The sequence below is a fragment of the Macrobrachium rosenbergii genome, chromosome 43 (genome assembly GCF_040412425.1).
Source record: "Macrobrachium rosenbergii isolate ZJJX-2024 chromosome 43, ASM4041242v1, whole genome shotgun sequence".
NCBI lineage: Eukaryota > Metazoa > Arthropoda > Malacostraca > Decapoda > Palaemonidae > Macrobrachium > Macrobrachium rosenbergii.
Genome location: NC_089783.1, coordinates 29,824,125 through 29,846,348, shown reverse-complemented (window position 1 = coordinate 29,846,348; position 22,224 = coordinate 29,824,125). Strand labels below are relative to the sequence as shown.

The 22,224-nt window shown below is 34.8% G+C and overlaps 1 protein-coding gene and 1 long non-coding RNA gene across 4 annotated transcripts in view; one reads left to right on the top strand and one right to left on the bottom strand.

Annotated features, from left to right (window-relative positions):
- The window catches only part of LOC136828721 (uncharacterized), a 207,757-nt gene that overhangs the window by 116,447 nt on the left and 69,086 nt on the right, over positions 1 to 22,224 (bottom strand). The window lies entirely within an intron of this gene.
- LOC136828719 (uracil nucleotide/cysteinyl leukotriene receptor-like) overlaps positions 1 to 22,224 on the top strand; it is a 145,690-nt gene that overhangs the window by 98,122 nt on the left and 25,344 nt on the right. For all 3 annotated transcript variants that reach the window (XM_067086870.1, XM_067086869.1, XM_067086871.1), the window contains 2 exons: positions 5,818 to 5,920; positions 13,395 to 13,540. In XM_067086870.1, the coding sequence (XP_066942971.1) occupies positions 5,818 to 5,920; positions 13,395 to 13,540 (249 nt within the window). The remainder of the gene's footprint in view (positions 1 to 5,817; positions 5,921 to 13,394; positions 13,541 to 22,224) is intronic.

Here is a 22,224-nt window from a genome sequence, read left to right as displayed (position 1 = left end):
CTGTTTTCTGCAGAATCCCTGCTACCTTTCTTATGTTACCTACTCACCTCTATTCTGAGCCAACTGTGTTCAGTTGACTAAGCTCCCACATACTTACAAGAATCAAACGCATCCATTATTCCCGAACTATTCTAGTGATACTACAACTTTATGGCTTCCATTTACTTCACATGACACGTTTACTCCGATTCACTTTCACTTTTCTTCTGGTAAGAACTTTTAAAAGCTTTCACAAGTCTCTGCAACTTTTCTTCATTATATCCAGTCAGAACTACAAATCATTAATTGCGAGCATCACGTAATTCACGCTCCATTTACGACCTCCTTTCACAGCCATAGCTTTCCACCCACGCCAGCTGAACCTTCCTCGATTTCCTTCATCATGAAATCCATACAAATATTTAACAGCAGTAGAAACACAATGTACCCTTCTTTTGACTCACATTTACACCAGATCAGTCTGTACCATAGCTATCTTTTCTAAAACATGCTTCGCCTTCAACGTAACACTTTCAGTTATCATTAACAGTTTTCTACGCTATATTTTCCTAAAGACCTCGAGCCTCCACATTATATATTTATATGAATTATATATCTATGAATTATGTTTTGGTTTTTAGGTTTAAGTTTGACATTTGCACCTCTTCCCATTTAATCTCAACCTTTTCGCAGCGTAGTTTCAATTCAAACACACTTCCACGTATTCTCTGTTTTGGCAAGACTCATAGTGCTCTTTCTCGGCATGAAACTCCTTATGTCTGAATTTTCAAAAAGTGAAAAATCTCTTGCCATAAAACCCCGGGACATATTAAGCAACATCATGAAAGATATAAGGCTAAAATTATTCCAGGAACCCGTAATACCCTTTAAAACCATTATAACACTCACTTTAGCACAACGAAGCAAGGACTGTCTTCCTAAAAGATTTTGTACTTGAAACAAACATACATACACACGCATATACATATACATACACATACATACATATAAATATATATATATACAATATACATATATATATATATATATATATGTATATATATATATATATATATATATATATATATATATATATATATATATATATATATATATATATATATATATATATATATATATATATATGTATATATATATATATATATATATATATATATATATATATATATATATATATATATATATATATAAGCGAATCCCACAGGAAAAAGACAGGCAGAAGTTCAGTAGTACCAAGCGCTTTCACGTTTATTGACGCATCGTCAGGGCACACTGAAGTCACGTGCATCTACTGTGATTTTTAAGCATATATATATATATATAATATATATATATATATATATATATATATATATATATATTTATATATACATATATATATATATATATATATATATATATATATATATATATATATATATATACTATTTCTTTTTCTCAATAAAAAGGGATGGATCGGTAATGTGTTAGCCTTCCAGTTCTGTGCCAGTCATATGAAATGAGGTTGCCAGCTCTATGCATTTTTCCACCCTGATGGTGACACACCATCAGCAGGGACATAACGAGTTTTAACTAAAGTCATCTGTGTTTTTGCTGGTATTTTAAAAGCTCTAACCACTGGACTGTGTTACCAAGAATTCTCAGATGACAAAATACATCTGAAAATTTGTACTAAAAGAAGGCAACAAGGTGGCACCGAGGCAGAAAGTGTTAAAAGTGCCACTACAACTAAGGGAGGACATTGCTAATGGATTTCATATTTTGAAAAATTAAAGGATATAACAGGGAATAGACTCACTGGGGAACGGGGCCATTTCTTAGATAACCCATTAAAAAACTTTCGTTCACAAAACGGCCATTCAGTATAGACTTACCTTTAAAAAAGACCGAAGCTGTACCTGAATGAGCTATGAGGTAAGGTAACTCATATATTGCATCTAAGATTGCTCGGACAGAATAAGTAGCGGGATAGATACTCAGAAAGACAGGGAATCTTGCCTAACCGCAATTACTTAGTTTTCTTTGAAGAGAAAAGTTTCTCGGTTTTGTAAAAGCTTCGGAAGTCTGATTGTGGAAGTATTGTAGTAACTTACATAGACTTGCAATCTTCATTTTGTTATATATAAAGATAAATTATTACCATATAATGTTCAAACGCGAGGAAACAAAATGAGGTACAAACACAGCGGATTATAATGTACAGGGATTAAGGTTCAAGTTTACTGGAAAACCAGGCTTCATCGAACTGAACTGAAAATCACTGAAAGTTTCCAATTTTGATTCCATACTGAAAATTATTGAAGCACAAACACTGTATGGGTGCAAAAGCATACATGAGATATAAAAAAACCTGTTTAGTTTCTGAGTTACAAAAAATACCGAGCGGAAAAACGGGAATAATGAAAACAAAAATTTCCTCTGCCTCACAGATGCTGCGTTCTCACGGTAATTTACGAAACGACAAGCTACTGAATTTAAGACCGCTTCCTTAGGTCTCTGGAGACCTTGTGAACGGAAATTGTTTTTCCAAACGTTTTTTAAAAAAAATATATATCCTACAATCTATTCCCCAACCGGTGCCTATCTTTGAGTGTGGTTGCATATGCGTGAATACTTGTGAACAAAATGAAAAGATTAAAGAACTTTTGTTGTTCTCTCTATGGTTTTCAACATCTCGCGGAAATTCTGAAGCATTTTTATGAAATACTATTCCTCAGTAGACGTTTCTATATTATGCAACTTACTATTCTTTGTATGTACGCACATGCTATTTATTTGTATTTGCAGCATTAACAAATTGAAATGCACAGACTTTTTAATGCAAATTTTTTAAACTCTTATACAATAGGATTTCCCAATTTTTACCAAAAAATTATAAGAAATACGAACATTTCCCTTCCGAGACCACTAGGTAAATGAGATTTATCAGAATTCTTCAACCAACTTTTTTCCTTTCTTGTTGCACCTCGTTCTTCTCAGGATGTACCAATGCTTGGCACCAAGGATTTGCACTATCTTGGGTTGAGTTCTTTACTTCATGGTACATTTAGAAAGAACTTCCTGAATGTGACTAACAACGAATAATATATATATATATATATATATATATATATATATATATATATATATATATATATATATATATATATATATATATATATATATATATATATGTATATATATAGGGTGTTTCGAAATTAGAGCCCCACCCCTACAGCATAAACTAAAATTGATATGGACAAAAAAAAAAAGTAATTCAGAACAGGTATTTATTTAAGTTTCTCTCTGAGTGTTTAATATTTTGTGTGGCCTCCATCTGCCCGTACCACAGCCTGCATTCTTGAGGGGTATGATTTCAGCAAATCGCAAAAAAGCTGAGACTCAAACTCCATTTCCCTGAGCACTTCGGTCACCTCTCTTCGCAGGTCGTCGAGGCTTGCCATACCATCATAGTTCACACGATCCTTTAAGATACTACCAATGTTTTCACACACATTAAGGTCAGGGAGCTACCTGGAAATTAACTTGACGAGAAGAAATCGATACCACTGTTTCGAAGCAGCTCCTGTGTCTGAAGAGCCTTGAAACATGGTGCCTTATCATGCAAAAATGTGACTTCTTCAACAGATAACACATTTTCAGGATCTTTGAGGAAAGGAAATACTCCACCAGTAAGCACAGTTTCTCTGAAGTATTCGCCATTCCATGACTGTCCTTTTTCTTTGATGATCCACATTAACCATTTGGCTGTGAAACAGAGAAAAATTCCCAAACATTCAGGAAATTTCACAACTTGGCGATAGTGCACGTCATCGCTGATATCATCCAACTTTGCAGCCCAAATGATGTCATTTTTATGATTTGGCTTCCTGACTGTGTAAATGAAGAATTCATCTGATGTGGCAACATGGAGAAAGTCAGCTTCATCCCAATCTTTAAGAAATGAACCACAAAACCATGCACGGTGTTCTCTCTGTTGCGGAGTGATGTTGGGCTTGCTGATAACATGAAATGGCTTGATACCAGATTTTTTCAACTCACGATATACAGCACTATAACTTCTCTTCTTTCCCCTTCTTGTTTCTAGTTCAAGTGCCAATTTATGTAAAGACTTCCTTGGTCTACCCACTGCCTCAGCTATGGTGTCTTTTGACTCCTGAGAAAGGACTTCAGGCCTTCCAAGATTCTCACTCTTTTCGCGATGACAGTCATATGGATTTTTGTTCCAGTTTCTTTTAACAAAGGATTAATCTCTTTTAATGTATTTAGCTATCCAGGAACGTGAAATGAAGGATGCAACAACATCCCTGGCCTCTCTGAAGGTTATAGCCCGGATTCGGTCAATCCATCTGATTTCCTCCGAGTCATTAGCCATGGCTGTATCTAACTCCATCACTCAGTCTGAAAATACAAGAAATGTAAAATGAAAAATAGCTTAATAGAAACTTAAAATGATGTACTTGGTGATAGGCTATAGCAAAAAACTTCATAACTTTCCATTTGTTCTGTGGAGGGGGGCCTCTAATTTCGAAACACCTGGCATATACTGTATATATGTATATATGTATGTGTGTCCGTATCTTTGTATTTATATATATATATATATATATATATATATATATATATATATATATATATATATATATATATATATACAGTATATATGCATATATATATACATACACACACACACACACACATATATATATATATATATATATATATATATATATATATATATATATATATATATATATATATTATTGTCTCAGTCATAAAGATGCCTCCATTCCTTCTTAAAGATAAAAGCCCATTAGCCAACTACTGTGTTTTCCAAATGAGTCTGGAAGAAATAGTTTTTCTTTTTGATGTCTCCTAAATTTCCATTATGCAAATGAAGCTTCCTTGTACATAATTTTATAAAAATTACATTTTCGTTCAATGTAAGTGCTTTTGATGAATATGAATATATATATATATATATATATATATATATATATATATATATATATATATATATATATATATATATATATATATATATATATATATATATATATATATATATATATATATATATATACATACATATACATATATTTATATATATATTTATACATTGCGTGTTTGAATCATATCGGTTTGAAATAAATGGTCTCACTCGTATAAATACGTTAGAGACTATTTCTTTACACTGGTACCTGACCCTTTAATTTTTTTAATATATATATATATATATATATATATATATATATATATATATATATATATATATACATACATGTATTATATATTAATATTCATCAAAGCACTTACATTAAACGAAAATGTAATTTTTATAAAATTATGTACAAGGAAGCTTCATTTGCATAATGGAAACTGAAGAGACATCGAAAAGAAAAATAACTATTTCTTCCAGACTCATTTGGAAAACACAGTAGTTGGCTAATGGGCTTATATCTTTAAGAAGGAATGGGGGTATCTTTGTGACTGAGACAATAAGCGCTTGGAAAGGGAGCGGGAGAGAGGGTAAAATGGCTAACAGACACACAGACATAAAGGGGGAGAGGGGCCGGGTTTCAATTTTATAAAAATAAAGTATTCAAAACAGACAGACAGATGCCCCATCAATATGTGCGTGTGATAATTCATCTTATGCATTCTATCCACAAGCATATGCTATATTGAAATTCCATTCCTAAATATGAATTTAGGTAAGCCTGCATCGACTAAGCAAAAGGATCTCCATGCAATAAACACCCTCATGTTTTGGAATGAGTTACTTGTACTTATGGCAGTTATGACCTTCCTTTTCAGCCGTCTACCCAGCGAGTGATTCGGTCTGTCAGCTTCAGGGGTTCCTCCTTAACCTACTCTGTCTCCTGTGCCTGTGGTATACGACTGTTCTTGCTGTTGAGAGGTAAGCATTAAGCATAAATTCATTTTGTTTGACCCAAGTTTCTGTACTCGGGCGATTTCAAAGATGCCGCGTGAAGTTCTATATATTGTTGAATCTCTTAGATGTTCCGCATGGCTTGTCTGTTATTTAATCATCAACATCATCAATATATTCTAACAGTTTTTTGTATCTTTCCTCACGACCAGTCTTTTGTTTTTTCTTACCTTCAGCTTCCGACTTAATTTATAAGAAACAAAAGTAGGTTATTTTGGTATATTTCGATACTCGATACTTTATAAGACATTAAAAGCCTTTACTTCGTAACTCAAACGCATGACCAAGACCTTAGTGAATGACTCTTCGTACTAACTTGTTACTAATCTTATTAGTTCTTTAAGCAAATTAAATTCCTTATCCAATATTTTTGGATTTTGTCATGTCCTTTGAGATCCTACTTATTCGCAAATGCCCCAAATGTATGCAGACAAGACTTTTCGCTCATTCGTAATTCAACGATTTCCATAAACATACTTTGCACAGTTGGCTATCTCTAGATATATTGCAACTGATGTTTTAACTTTTTAATTTGCTTTCAGATACCAAATTCTTTACTAGCTACCAAGACTTAACCACAACCACCAACATTATTTTCGAAAAGATGTATATGTTTTCTTCATTCTGACATATGTTGAACTTAGATTAAAAAAAATGTTTATCAACACTTAACACAGGTAGACCCTCTGCTTTTATTCACTGCAGCTGAGGTTGAATGACTGTGGCCCAAAAACAGACCCTGAAGTTTACTTAAAACATTTAGTCAGAAAACTGATAGCTGTACATTTTCCTAACAAAGATAAACTAAAACTAAGCTTATATGCTTTTGGTGAATCGGTTAATACAAACCTGATTTGTTACCATGTTTGCGCTTCTAACTTACGATTGGCATTCATGTTAGCTGTGTGAATTTTCAAACCACTTTTTTGACATTCTATTAATGAAAATGTTAAGCATAAATGTCTCAGTCTACCTAAAAAAAAAAAAAAAAAAAAACACACACACATGAATCTTGCATCATAGTAACCCATTAACAGACGTCTCGTCGCCGCTCTCTGAGAAGTTTATCGCCGTTGCCTCACTATAGTAAATATTTCCACAAAATTTCCTGTTATCTAATAGCCTCTATGCTACTGCTGTAGCTGAGGGCATCGTTTAGGAAGTAATAACCAACGATATCCTATGTTGTCTAACTAATGGCAGTATCATGAAGGATCAAATGGAAGAATATAACATCCACATTTGCAGCTTACCAAATCACACAAGGTCGAGTTAGCAGTTAGGTAGGAAAAGATCATTACGACAATTCCTGCAAATGTGGAAGAAAAGAATGGTGCAAAATGAACGAGAATATAGTTAATTTAGTTATCTTAACCAGCAGGGTAGGGTGAAAAATATGGAGACATAATAGGTGTGGTAAGAAGATCAGCGTTCATGAAACGATGGATGAGTATATTCTGAGACAGTTCGGTCATGTGGAAAGACTGGGGGATGATTGGGTGGTATGAAGAGTGTACAACTCGAAAGTATGAGGAAGGAGAGGACGACCAAGGAAGGGCTGGTTGGGTGATGTGAAAGAGTTGTCAGAAAGGGTCTTGTTCATCCAATATCCTCAGCCAAGAGCTGATACAGTATGTATACCAGCCTTCTTCGGTGCAAGTTTTAGTCAGCTAACTGTGGAACATTGATTTCTCTGTGCTGCTTTTTAATCTTTTTCTCTGCGTCCTTGCTTTGGGGATTAAGATATTTAGCCTGAGTTCTGATTTCTTGCTAGTCAGCATTCATTGCACAAAGATGAATTGCAGATGGAGTGGAAATCCGGAGCTGACTGCATGCTTGAGATGACACTAGAAAGGAGCACGCCGTCACAAAATCATGACACGGGTATGCTTTCTAGGAACCTACTTAAGCAAAATTCCTGATAGGGGGAAAAATAAGTCCTGACATTTGCTGTGGGACTTCAGAAGAGTAACCAGTAAGTCTCAAGCGTTCTTTAATTGTTTATTAAAAGCTCAGTCACTTGTGTAAGAGAAATGACTTCCTACTTGACAATCGAGTAGCTGGTGGGTCTGGGAAGTGGAGTAAAACTCGCTGGTATAAAAGGTGTGCATCATGCCCAGGTAAAGCCTCTTGTTCAGTACAAGTACTTAGGGTCCCACTTCTTTTATGACTTGTTTGGGTAAGTTGGTGGCGCCTTTCCTTTCATTTGAGAGTCTTGGGTTAGGTCCCAATGTAAAATTGAAATTAATAACCGTGGTAATTTTCAAATAACAAGTACCATTTTTATCAGTCACTATGAAATCATCATAGGCAATAAATTCACATTTTCACGACATCGGTAGCACTTTTGAGAATCAATTACATACGGCGCTCCTTGACCTACATTCCTTTTAATGAAAACCTGAGCAAATTTACTTTAGCTACTGTAGAAGCATCTATCGCCTCCTTAGCAAGAAAGAGCCTCCGGAAAGAGCCTACTGGCGTTCACCTTTACCGTCCTTTCCTCCCACAACACCTAAGCCTACTCAATTTCATATCGACCCTTTGGTGTCACGAAGGACCCCTGCTAACACAGAAGGGCGTCCTTCGTTCATCCCCTTAGGTCGCTAAGACGACAAGAAGGATTTAGTTACATGCAAAAGATAGTATCTCCTGTAGCTATTAAAGATTTAATGATCAATTTCCCGCTCACAACCCCTGAAATAATTCGTCAAATACATATTGCATTTTGCGGTAGGGATCGTCATGGCGATTATTAATAATCAAATAATGAAAGAAATAAATGCTTGCAATATCAACGTATGCGAGACCAATAGAATAATGAGGAATATGGTGCAAGACCTTTATGAACACACATACAAGGATTTACTGAACACGCACGTGTATGTATATATATATATATATATATATATATATATATATATATATATATATATATATATATATATATGTGTGTGTGTGTGTGTGTGTGTGTGTGTGTGTGTGTGTGTACATACAAATATGTATCCAAGGAGAGAGAGAGAGAGAGAGAGAGAGAGAGAGAGAGAGAGAGAGAGAGAAGAAATGAGCGCGATTATGAATATAAAAACAATAATAATAAACAAATCCTGCAGGATGAAAAGGGAAACGTGAAAGAAACAGGAATACAGGAGTCTAAACTCGGTAGCTGACCTTTTCAAGGACGTTTCAGCTAATGGGAAAACGCCTCCTACCACGACCTAAACAAGACAGCAATGGGACAGTTGTTGCTAAGCGCCAGTAGCCTAGCTAAAAATAAAAAAAAAAATGAAGAGAGAGAAAGAAGGGACGAAAGATGATGAATTAGAGGTATTCCGTTGTGGCAACTCCATTAACTGGACTGTTATTCGTAGTGCGTTATTCCAACTCACAATGGGGGTAGTACCTCCAAGTTGAAATAAGATAATCAATCGTTCCAGTCATGTCAGTACGTCATATATCGAAATGTATGAAACACTGAAATAATATTAATGATAATCTGCTATCATCAGAAAAATGATAGCAGAAAGGAAACGCTACATGAGTTCTCCAAAGACTGTTACTGCTTTTCTACTCATTATCTTCTATATCATAATCGTGCTCATCACTTCCCTTCACTGAATACAAATACAAACACACACACACACAAACACACACATATATATATACATATATTGTCACGATGCATTCCAAGTACCTGGTTATTACACAACTAATCACAGATTTCAAAAATATTCCTTACTTTGGCCAGATACCCGAACTCTCATAATAATAAGAATTACGACTGAGTACTCTAAAGGTAATAGTGATCCCTTAAAAAGCTCATTAATCACATGAAAAATCAAACTAAGTTTATCAAGACTAATGTGAGGTATCAACAATTAAACAAGAAATATGCAAGAGCAAAAGGCCATCACTCCATCAAACAACTTTAACTGTTTCCCTGGTCTTAATTCACTTTAGCAAAACTAAAGGAACAAAACATGTTTATCACTTTTCCTTATGCACACACAATTAATCCTGTTCACTGGTGGTCAATAAATGAAACACTGTTTTCTTTTTAAAATTTTAAATACAAAAATTGATTTTTAAATTCAAAATTTATTATTAGAATTCACAGTCTGAAAAATTTACTACTACTTGAAAATAACATAAAATTTAATTAATACTTGAATTAAATTATTAAACAAAATTAAATCACAAAATTAATTTATCAAGAAATTAGATTAAGCAAGTAAAATTTAAAGTATCAAGAATTATTCAAGATTTGAACAGAAAATCTTAACAAATGAAAATTAAATCAGATATGCAATGTTAAATTGTTAAGAAATATTTAAAATGCTAAATAAATGAATGTTAAATCACCAGCATAAAACATGTGAAAAAATCAAGAGATTGCAAACACAAGAACATACAAAAATACACAAAAGATTTATCAATAATAATTTCACTAAGGCAAAAATTCTCTCAATACACCTTATTATACCATGGTAATAATAAGTAAAATTCACTTTACCTTACAGAAGCTTGTGAAAACCTTTGTAAAATCACAGGATATGCAGCTGCTTTCGATTTACAAAACACACTATTTGTCTGGCGCTGTTACGATTAAACAATTTTACTAAATTCAGATCTCAAAAGCTATATTTAATACCAGTGACCACAAATATATTTCGTTGAAATTACTCTCTTTTGAAGAGAGAGAGAGAGAGAGAGAGAGAGAGAGAGAACCAAACTGGATGGTCTCTGAAATTAGAATGAATAAATTTTTGGATTCCAGAAGCACATGCAACACTCAAGTAACGTCATTCAGACATTTTGGGGACGAGATACTAAAGGAAAATATTTTGAACACAATCGGAACAATACATGATCAGAGCAATGCAATCTTAAACATGATGCAACTGCCATGTGCTTCAGTGCAATGCTCCCAAAAAGGCATACATGACCAGAGCCATGTATGTAACATTACCAAATCATTTGTCTTCTTGTATGGGACAAAGCTTTCACAGAAATCTCAACATGACTTGATTGTTATTCCCGACCTGTCATTGCTTTACCTTAACTGGTGACAGATGGCACATCTGGTCTAAACCCAAATCTCTCTCTCCTGCTATATGCTATTACCAGGAAAGATATTATTAATTCTAAATTACGCTGTTAAGTTATCTAAATTACTAACTCTTTTGAGATTGGACACTACACTACATACGATATTTCAATTTATTATTGTTATATACATAACACATGATAAATAGAAAAGTAAATATATCAAACTATGGGAGGATATACACATTACAAGGCAACATCATGAAAATATATATATATGTATATGTGTATATATATATGTATATATATATATATATATATATATATATATATATATATATATATATATATATATATATATATATATATATATATATATATATATATATCAATTGATATATATTAATATGCTAGCTGACCGACCCACCGCTGCCCAGGAAAACTCTGAATGACAATCGATAAACTCTCGCTCACCCTCTCTCTCTCTCTCCTCCCTAACATACCCTCTACTCTCTCTCACTCTCTCTCTCTCACTTCCTCTCACTCTCTCCCTTTCCTGGTAAGATAGGTGCTTCAGTTACATTGGGAATGTCACTGTTCATCTCAACAACCTCAAAAACTATGGATTGGACACTAATATCTTTTGTTTTTGGTTATTTTTACATGCACCCCCCTTCCCACCCCCACACCTTTTTAACCCTCACTTCCTATCAGGGCTGAACTTGGACTTAATGGTCATTGGGAGTGTCACCATTTATCTCAGTGACCTCGAAAACTATGGATTAGACACTAATATCTATAATTTTCTATTATTTTTAAATGTCACCCCCTTCCCACCCCCATCCCTTCGAATTCCCCCTTGCTATCAGGGCTGCACTTGGACTTAAAGGGCATCAGGAATGTCACCATTCATCTCAGCAACCTCAAAAACTATGCATTAGACACTAATATCTGTTTATTTCAGTTATTTTTACATGTCACCCTCTTCTTACCCCCACCCCTTCTCACCCCCTTCCTACTGCGTCTAAAATTGGACTTAAATGGCATCGGAAGTATCACTATTCTCTCAGCGACCTCGAAAACTATGGATTAAACACTAATGTCTGTTGTTTTGGTTATTTTTTGCAAGTAACCATCTTCCCACCCCGACCCCATTTGGTGCCAGTGATGTCTTACCCCATAGTATTCTTTTCCAGATGGTAAGTCATGTGCGTGCACACCAAGTTTGGTTGAAATTGCTCAGTGCATTTCAGAGTTATGCTGGAACACACACACACACACAAAAGTGATATATACAGTATATATGAGTATATATATATATATATATATATATATATATATATATATATATATATATATATATATATATATATATATACATATACATACATATACTGTACAGTATATGTATACATAATGGACAGAAATAGAGTGACGAAAGGCTGCTGCTTCAGATATTACGGCATTGACGGTAAATAATGAAGAGAAACTGTGGATATTAGTGTAAGAATTTTAATACATTTGTAAGAGGAGAAAGGTGGAAGGAAATCTAAGCAAAGTAAAGTTATTTGTTGATTCATTCATTATCCTTAAAGCTTTACTTTGCTCTCCTCTTATGAATGCATTCAAATTCTTTCACTAATATCCACAGCTTCTCTTCATTAATTACTGTCCATGCTTTAATATCTGAAGCAGCAGCCTTTCGTCACTCTATTTCTGTCCATTTTTTACGTCAATGTATACCATATGCAGCTTTTCCCTTCACTTTCAAACTTCTCAGATATTCGTTTCATAGCTAACAAATAATAAACATACCGTCTGTCCTGTCTAAATCCATACTGCTCTTCCCCTATCCGTTTTCTTATCTTGTGTTTCACTTTCCCGGTAAAATGCTATCAAACTCCTTTCCTGTTGCACTTGCTAACCTTATGCCCCAGTGATTTTGACACAGCCTCTTTCCAGGTAAAATGCTATCAAACACATTCCTGTTGCACTTGCTAGCATTATGCCCCTGTGATTTTAACAGTCTCTTTCCAGGTAAAATGCTATCAAACACATTCCTGTTGCACTTGCTAGAATCATGCCCCTATGATTTTAACACAATCTCTTCTGTCACATTTACCTGCAAACAGATGAACCTTTCCCTTATTAAGACGTGATTTTCATAAAGTAGTGAGCCACTCAATCACACCTACGTCACCATACCTCAGCACTGTCTAACGAGCTGGACTCTAAATCGCCAAACGTGGCAACAAAGCTGGCACAGCGTGTGTTCGCGTAAACGTAATATCTAAGAGTATACGTGTGTGTATACCTATGTAAATAAATAATTATGTTTATTAAAAAATCATCCATTCATTGCCCTTAACATTCGTTTTGTTTTTATACCCACCAGGTACGTCAAATTCGCATCGCCTCACGAACATACTCTGACCTTTTCTCCCTTGAACCTCAACGTTGTCTTGTCGGGCGTCCTAGTGTTGCTTCTCATTGAAGTCAGTGGGCCTATTTATGGATGGGCCGAGTACGGCTACGTAGAAGGTAAGAGTCAAAAGTGCAGTGGAGGAATACAAGAGTCAAAGTGAAAATGTCATGAGTGCTTGTTTTAAAACCTAAAAAAAAATTTTAAGTTCTGAATTAATCAGCTTTCTTACCTTTTCCTTAACATAAAATGTTCCATATTTGCCACTAACTATATTCTCTCTATATACAAAGGATATAGTTAGCGCAAGAGAGTAGACTCAGGAGATTTGCAACATACACTTTGTTTTCTCCGTGTATCGCATTTACTGAGTAATTGAATGATTTAGACACACTGTATCATTGACAGCTACTCATTTAAATTTGTCATCGACAAAGAAATTTTCATTATGGTATAAGTATTCGTCTTCAGTCTGTTCAGAAATGAAATAAAGAAAGATATTGTCTTTACATAGAGGATAAGGAATGGTTGGGATAGCAAAGGCTCAAGTTCAATGAAAAATGGATTAAATGGATTTGAAACGTAAAACAGAATAATGGATGCTTATTTTAGGTATTACGTACGTTAGATATACATTATCAAAACTGTTCATAAAAGGACATTAGTGTTGTTAATATTTATACATAGGCATGAATGTTTATATTTACATTAATATATCCTATCAAGTTGTTTGTATACTTGAATAAGGTGGGAATTCGAATTTTGTGGCAACTTAATATGTAATGATGGTGTGAGAATATCCTATCAAGAGACTGAAGTTCAAGCATAGAAGCCTAAATACATAATATTATTAATACTATTATTACAAGGCAAGCTGCGACACTAGTTGAATAAAGCCGAATGCTACAAGTCTAAGGGCTCCAACAGGAAAGAAAGCCCAGTACAGAAAAGAAACTATAGAAGTAAAGAATAACTATGAATAAGAAATAACAAACACAAAAATACAGATAAATGACAAAGGAAAATTAATAAGAAATATAAAATTCACTGTGAAGTGAGACTCGCGTTATTCTGCTCAACAAGAAAGCACTTGCCCAAGTTTGAACTTCTGATGTTTCTACAAATTAATTACAGTATTAGGTCTCATCAGGAACAACATTTCTGTAAAACTGTGCGGTACTGAACTTCAGAGAAGAAATGGCAAACATGTATTCACCGCGATATGATTGGATAATAAAGCTATCTTGTTTCGACATACCTAGAGTAAAACAAATATTCTGATGAACTGCCTGTCATCTGGTTTCGCAACGCTGCAGTCGCTTTTTCTTTTTAACATTGTTTTGGCCTGAGAAAAGAGCCCTCTCTTCACCCAGGCAGCTTCCAAACAATCGCCAAGGCGCGGTTACTCTGAGGAAATGAGTACCCCTCACACGGGAGGGCTCAATGAAAATTTCTTTCCCTCTAATCTCCAGCTTTGGAATTAGCTCTCAGCTTCAGTCTTCATGTTAAGTTAAGTTCCATTCTTTTTATTTTTGCGTCCCTTGTCCCGTAGGCTTTTGAAAGATAATTTGATATTTGTAGCAGACAAATAATGGAAAGGAAATATTACTGAGCTGTGAGCTGATTGATTTCCGCAGACCGACGCCACAACAATTGTGGTGATTGACGCAAGAGGTTTATATTGTTTTAGTAAAAGTATAAGTAAAACGAGAAATATATTCAGCATTTGGTTAGTTTTACAAATTAATTTAGCACAGGTTTGAACTTAAAATGGCGTGAATGATACTTTTCAGTCGCAATAATCCCAATGATCTTTCAATTCCTTAATTTCATATTATTATTTATACACTTTCTACTAAAAGCCTTGAAATTTTCAAGGAAACTAGAGTAGAAATTATCCTTCCGAGGTGTAACTAAAACCAATAGTATTCAGAAGAAGGCGTAGAACGAGTGTTCAATAAACTTCACCACAAAGAAAAGAGCACTGCACTATATAAAAATGATGAATGTGAACAAAAGACTACATTTCTTAAAACCGATCCATAGTGCAAGGCAATAGGTGCTAAATTATACAAAAAATTTCTGTGTAGCTGAACACACAGTTCGTAGCTCTTTTGTTTGGTCCTTCTACCAAGAAAGTTCATGCACAAGTCTGTGGAATGCCATGGTACAGGGGTTATGTCAGCATCAAAGGACAGAGATCTGTTGCTGTATGGGCCCCATCCATAAAAAGCAATGCAGCGAAAAAATGCATTTGTGTGTATGTCTGTTTGTCCTTACTGGTATCTCTTGTCCCTCAATAACTATATTTCAACTACTGGAAATGTTAAAAGCTAAGTGGTATAGTTCTCGATTCCTGCTGGATAGGTTCACGGTTTGCTCCCGCTCTACGACACACTAGTTCACGAAACTGCAGATGGGCAACTGTGTTTGCAAGGAATCAAAGAAAACTGCATCTGGGCTAGCAACCTCATCCCCATAAAAGTAAATAAGTGCATCTGCTGCGGCCAAGATTCGACCTGACCCTATAGCTTAGATGTAATGATAAAGAGCTGACTTTGACTATTCAGCCATCAAGAGATATTCAAGTTCATACTGACTCTGTTGTCCATATTCCTGCAGAATTTACGTTATGTGGTAAGAATCGATATCATCCCTTGCGTGATGCGCTGGTCGTTGAAATAGACTTTCAGAAAATGGACACACATTTTCTCGGATGTCAGATTTGATCGTTATCCGTGTTCCTTGCTTGAGCACCGTCCGCGATGTTTCGTCTCTTGAGTTTCTTAATGTCAGTCACGGCAGAACTTATCGTCAGACTCAAGGTTTTGTTCGGGTTGCCTTTGCTTGTTTGTGCGTTGTAATTTGTTTTTTTACTGATTGCTATTTTATTTTTTTACATATCTACTTCACTTTACTTGCGTTTACTTAGGCTAGATCTGGATTGTGTTTTTGTTACCATTAAAAGTGACAGTTACTAAGAGAAAGTATTTCTACTTCTTAAGGACATGATGGATAAAAGTATTATTCTTAAACCTTTTATCTAAGTTGGGTCAAATGATGGCCACGTGCCAAATTTTGTGTAGATCGGTCAAGCGTTTACCACATAAGTTACAAAGGGAAGGGGGAAGGGGGATGCAGGAAGGGGAAGGGGAAAGGGAAGGGGAAGGGAAGGGAAGGGGTACGTGTTTGAAACCTACCCTATTGTCTAAGTTGGGTCAAATGATTTCCACGTGCCAAATTTTGTCTAGATCGGTCAAGCGGTTACCACATAAATTACAAAAGGAAGGGGGAAGGGGGATGGGGGAAAGGGGAAGGGGGATGGAGGAAGGGGAAGGAAAGAGGGGCATTGGGTTTGAAACCTACCCTATCATCTAAGTTGGGTAAAATGATGGCCACGTGACAAATTTTTGCTGCTCCTGATTTCTATAGCGCACAAAGCTACAAACATACAAACATTCACTTTTGTATATACTGTATATAATTATTTATATATATATATATATATATATATATATATATATATATATATATATATATATATATATATATATATATATATATATATATATATATATGTATGTATATGTATATATATATTTCATAGAGCCTCGCAACTGATTAGCCGACGGATTAAAAGATTAAGCATTTACGATCGAAGCTTTGGGCACAAAGAGCATGTATGACAAGAAAAGTAAAATTTAAAATATCTAAATAAATACTCAAAATTCAATAAATTGTGCTTAGCATTCACGTAAATTTGTGCTTATAATTCAGTGAAAGCTCACGTCTGTTTGAGATTACAAAAAGTAAAGCACAAAAATGAATAAAATTTGATTATGTTTGCTCGAGTATTCCACCTCCTGCAGGAGGAGAGTATAATGTGATCCGACTCATGTTGGATATTTAAGGGAAGCCTACTGCAGGGACCAGACAGCGCGCCCCCTGCCGCCGGACACACCGTGCCCGTCAGGGACACAAGAGCACCCATCGAAGGCTAAGTAACATCCTTATCCAGGTCCCTGAGTCCCCGCCCAACATGAACATCGAGCCGTAGTTAGTGTAGAGCATTTGCACGTATCTATGCAGTCATCTGTCAATTAGTAAAATCACCAGTACAAGTATTATAAATGCATCATATACATAAATAATAAGATTTTATTTATTTTTGCAGTTGATTTCTTTGTATTTTCAAATAGACATGTAAGATTTTATTGAATTATAAACACAAATTTGAGGAAATACTAAGCATAGTGTGCTGTATTTTGAATATTTATTTAACTACATATTTACAATTTTATTTTTCTTGTCAAACATGCTCTTGTTCCCAAAGCTTCCATCCAAAATGGTTAAGCTTTTAATCTCTCGACCAATCAGCACTCAGGAGTAAAGATCATTTATGAATTCTTCTCTCCAATCTTTTAAATAACCATGTTGTAAATCCAGATTGTAAGTCAGTAGTCGCCTGAAAATGCCTCAGAATGGTAAAACAGCTGTCGTGACAAAAAACCAGTAGGTGGAAGAAAGAAGTCTGCGTATTTTTCGTAACTATGACTTTATGAAGATTTCCGCAAGAAACTCATTGATACTAAGCAATTGCTTTTAACGAAAATTGTTTAAGAGGAAAACTATGCTCTAAAAGTATATAAAAGTGCGTATATGCATGTGTGTATGTATGTAGTTTCAAATACTTAACCACAATTACGATAACTGCATTTATTTGATGTAAAATGTCCTTTGGATGTAAGTTATCCCAGAAGTATAGTGAAATGAATATCATTAATTTCTTATTTGTGTCGTAGTATTAGCAGATATATATATATATATATATATATATATATATATATATATATATATATATATATATATATATATATATATATATATATATACATATATATATATATATATGTATGTATGTATGTATGTATGTATGTATGTATATATATATACATATATATATATATATAATGTATATATAGATATATAAATGGATGTATGTATGTGTGTGTGTATATTCTAGCATAACTCTTATAATGCACCGAGGAATTTCAACCAAACTTGGTATACATATAACTTACTATCTGGAAAAGAATATCGCGGGGGTAAGGCATCACTAGCACCAAAGGGCACCTAAGGGGATGGGGGTTGGAAGGGCCTCCCTGAAAAGGAGCTGGTTCTGCCTGTAGACTTAGTAACTCAATAAACTCTGTGGGGTTATCATACCTTATTTCGGTGTGCATATGACTTACTATCTGGAAACGATTACTGTGGGTGTAAGACATCACTGGCACCAAAGGGGGTTGGGGTGGATAGGGAGTGACATGTAAAAATAACCGAAAATGACAGATATGAGTCTCTAATCCATAGTCTTCGAGGTCGCTGAGATGAATTGTGACATTCCCAGTGCCCTTTAAGTCCAAGTTCAACCCAATAGGAAGGGGTGGGGGGGGGTGAGAAAGGGTGAAAAATAAAACATCAAAAATGAATGACAGATAGTAGTGTCTAATTCATAGTTTTCAAGGTCGCTGAGATGAATAGTTACGCTCCCTATGACCTCTAAGTCCAAGTTCAGCCCCTATAGGAATGGGTGGTGAGAAGGGGTGAAATATAAAATGTCAAAAATACTGTGCAATGTAATTGAAGCAATATTCTTAACAGGAAAGGGAGAGAGAGAGAGAGAGAGAGAGAGAGAGAGAGAGAGAGAGAGAGAGAGAGTTTATCGGTTGTCATTCAGTTTTCCTCCTAAGAAGTGCCAGGTTGGTCAGCTAGTATATATATATATATATATATATATATATATATATATATATATATATATATATATATAATATAAATGGTAAAATGCTAGAGACCGAAATACTAAAAGCAGTTGAAGTGAAATGATACTGTGTCATCGGAAAGTACTGTAAATTTTAGTGGCAAAATAACATTCATGAAATCAGTGGGTATATCTATTCCACACAATTCGCTTCACTCACATCCAATAAGAACGAGCTATCTACTCCCCTCCTTTGTCTTCCACTAATGTTATTCTAATTCATTAGTTTATGCAAATTCAGAATTTATCTGCGAAACTGTGCGTGTACCTTAAAGATAAAGAAGTAAAAATACGGCTTTGGGGAAGTTTGAAGTTGTTCGAAAACAAAAGGATAAAACTTGGAAACGGCGGACTTGAAATTTACTTTGCAATATTAGGAAGCTATGCCCCCTTGCTTGATACAGTATATGTTGTTCTGAGAATTAGGCAGGACAGTAATTGTCATATAGATACTCTGTAAGATTATAAGATTAACGTTTATTTTTCAGTTCACTTTTGCACAAAGAATTTTCGCAGTGATCATTTTCTCTGGCCGAACATACAATTACCTGTTTCTTTGCCTGTGCCTGTCCTACTTCAAGTTTATTTGTCGATTTTTTAAAACTTGCTGTCTAAGCAATGAGAACGATAAAGCTCACCCACAATTTCTCACGAACAATGTCGCGTTCGGTTTTCATTTACCGATTCTAATCATTTCCTTCAGAGAAACTCCGCGTGACGACCTCGCACAACGTTTCCAAACGGCTGGTGGAAGAATGTACATCACCACATCATAAATCACCCTGATAAATGGCCATGCTTCGAGTCTTCCACGGGGAGATATAAATCGTCTCGAACATCGCCCAGCAATCACTCGAAAACAGGGACACCCCTCACATATCGATTCTTGAAGCATCAGCCAATGTTTACCATAATGTTTGGGTGGGATTCCTGCATAAATCGCTGGTTTGATTTCTCGACGGGTTCCAGTGATTGCCTGAATTACTAGATGACGAAAAAGATAAATAAGCAAATAAGAAATCAATGAAAACAAATAGATCTGCAATGGACTCATATAGGTTAAAAAAGCAAAGTAACGAAGATGGAAATGGTATGTAAGTAAAACGTGTTAGTAATCTGCGGTCAAGGTTCTAATAAATTTCTAATGTTTTATTCGTAATTCACTATTTTCACATAAATATGCATTTCTTGCTTATAAAATGTCGAAAGGTGTTTTAAATTGCATTTTGTATAGAAGTTTCAAGCTCTAGCCAGTGCTAATGAGCATTTCATAAAAAAAAATAATGATTTCTAATCTAGGCCAAACTCAGTTTCTATCTGTTTCATCAGCTGACATAGGGTAAATTTAGGTCATTATTGCATAATCATCATCCTTTTAAATATGAAGAGAGAAAATGTATAAATAAAGACAATGATGAATGAGAATAATGTTCAGTGCTTTACATTCCCATATTTCGATTAACATTGGTTTTTCGTATATAACCTGGTTGGTCGAAGGCTTGAATTTATTAGGGAAAGTTTTAAAGAACTTTTATTATTATTATTATTATTATTATTATTATTATTATTATTATTATTATTATTATTCAGAAGATGAACCATATTCCTTTGGAACAAATCCGCAGGGGCCACTGACTTGAATTTCAAGTTTCCAAAGAATATGGTGTTCATTTGCAAGAAGTAGCAGAAGGCAATGGGAAATAAAGAAGAAATCAGTTATTAGAAGAGAAAAATAAATTAACAAAAATAAATAAATGAAAAATGAACATATAAGTAAATTATAAAATGCAAGGAGAATTGCCTTAGGGTAGTCAAGCGTTACATCTTCGCTCAAACTTTTGAGGTTCGAATTGCACAACATCCTCAGAGAGACTGTTCCACAGCATACGGTGTGAGAAACAAAGGGCATCTGGAACTGAGAAGTCTGATGGCGAGACAATCTACTGCATATTGATGCTGATGTTCAGCAAATATGGTTGCTCTCGGTAGGAAAAGGGGATTAGGGATCAATTATAAATGAGAAAAATCTCTACTGAAATACAACTTATGAAAAATCGACAAGCAAGTGACCATTCGTCGATGGTCCAAGTCATAAATGCAAATGTTAAGAAACAAACCTACCACCACGAACCACTCCGTCTAAAAGAGACAAATCTCTGGCAGAGGCATCCATCCACACTTGAGAACAGTATTCTAGTAAAGGAAGAACAAATGACCTAAAACAGGTTACACTGACTTTATCACTATTACTGTACAAATATATGAGGCCTTACTTACAATACCTAACTTGCATGAGGCCTTTGCTGACACTTTCATTAAATGATTCTCAAAAGTAAGATGTGGGTCAAAAGGTACGCCAAGTATAGTTGAAGCTTCAGACTCATTTGGCAGAGTTCCATTCGTACGGAGGAAAAACAGTACGAGACCTACTAATCAACAGAGTTTTAGTTTTACTGGAGTTCAGCCTCATATCCCACCAACCACACCATTCACTAATCTGTTCCATACGACTGTTCAGAATTTTCATTATACATAATTGTTGTTTCCAATGGCCAGAATTTTAATGCATTTGCGAAATGGCTGTTTTACTTAGATAAGAACATCAGTATAGAATCATGCATTCTTCTATTCCTGAAATTTGTGAATCATTGGGACATGACTCGTTTCTGGCCATGCATAAATCTCGCTGTAGTTTAGTGCATGAACAAGCCAATGCATTTGGACAGTTTGCAATGCTAACTGTTTAAAAAAAAGGAAAAGTAGTTTTTGGGAACCTCAAGGCACTTGCCACTTCTTAACAAGATTTTTGGCAAGGCAAAATTCCATCCAACTTCTTGGCATTCCAAGTAACAGATAGGCATTTCATTCAAAATTTTTAAGTGCTCTTGTCTGACCCAAGGCATAACAGAGTTCTAAAACTGGATTCATGAAACAGAGGCCATACATCACTCATGTTAGTCATGTTCATTTACTGGAAACATG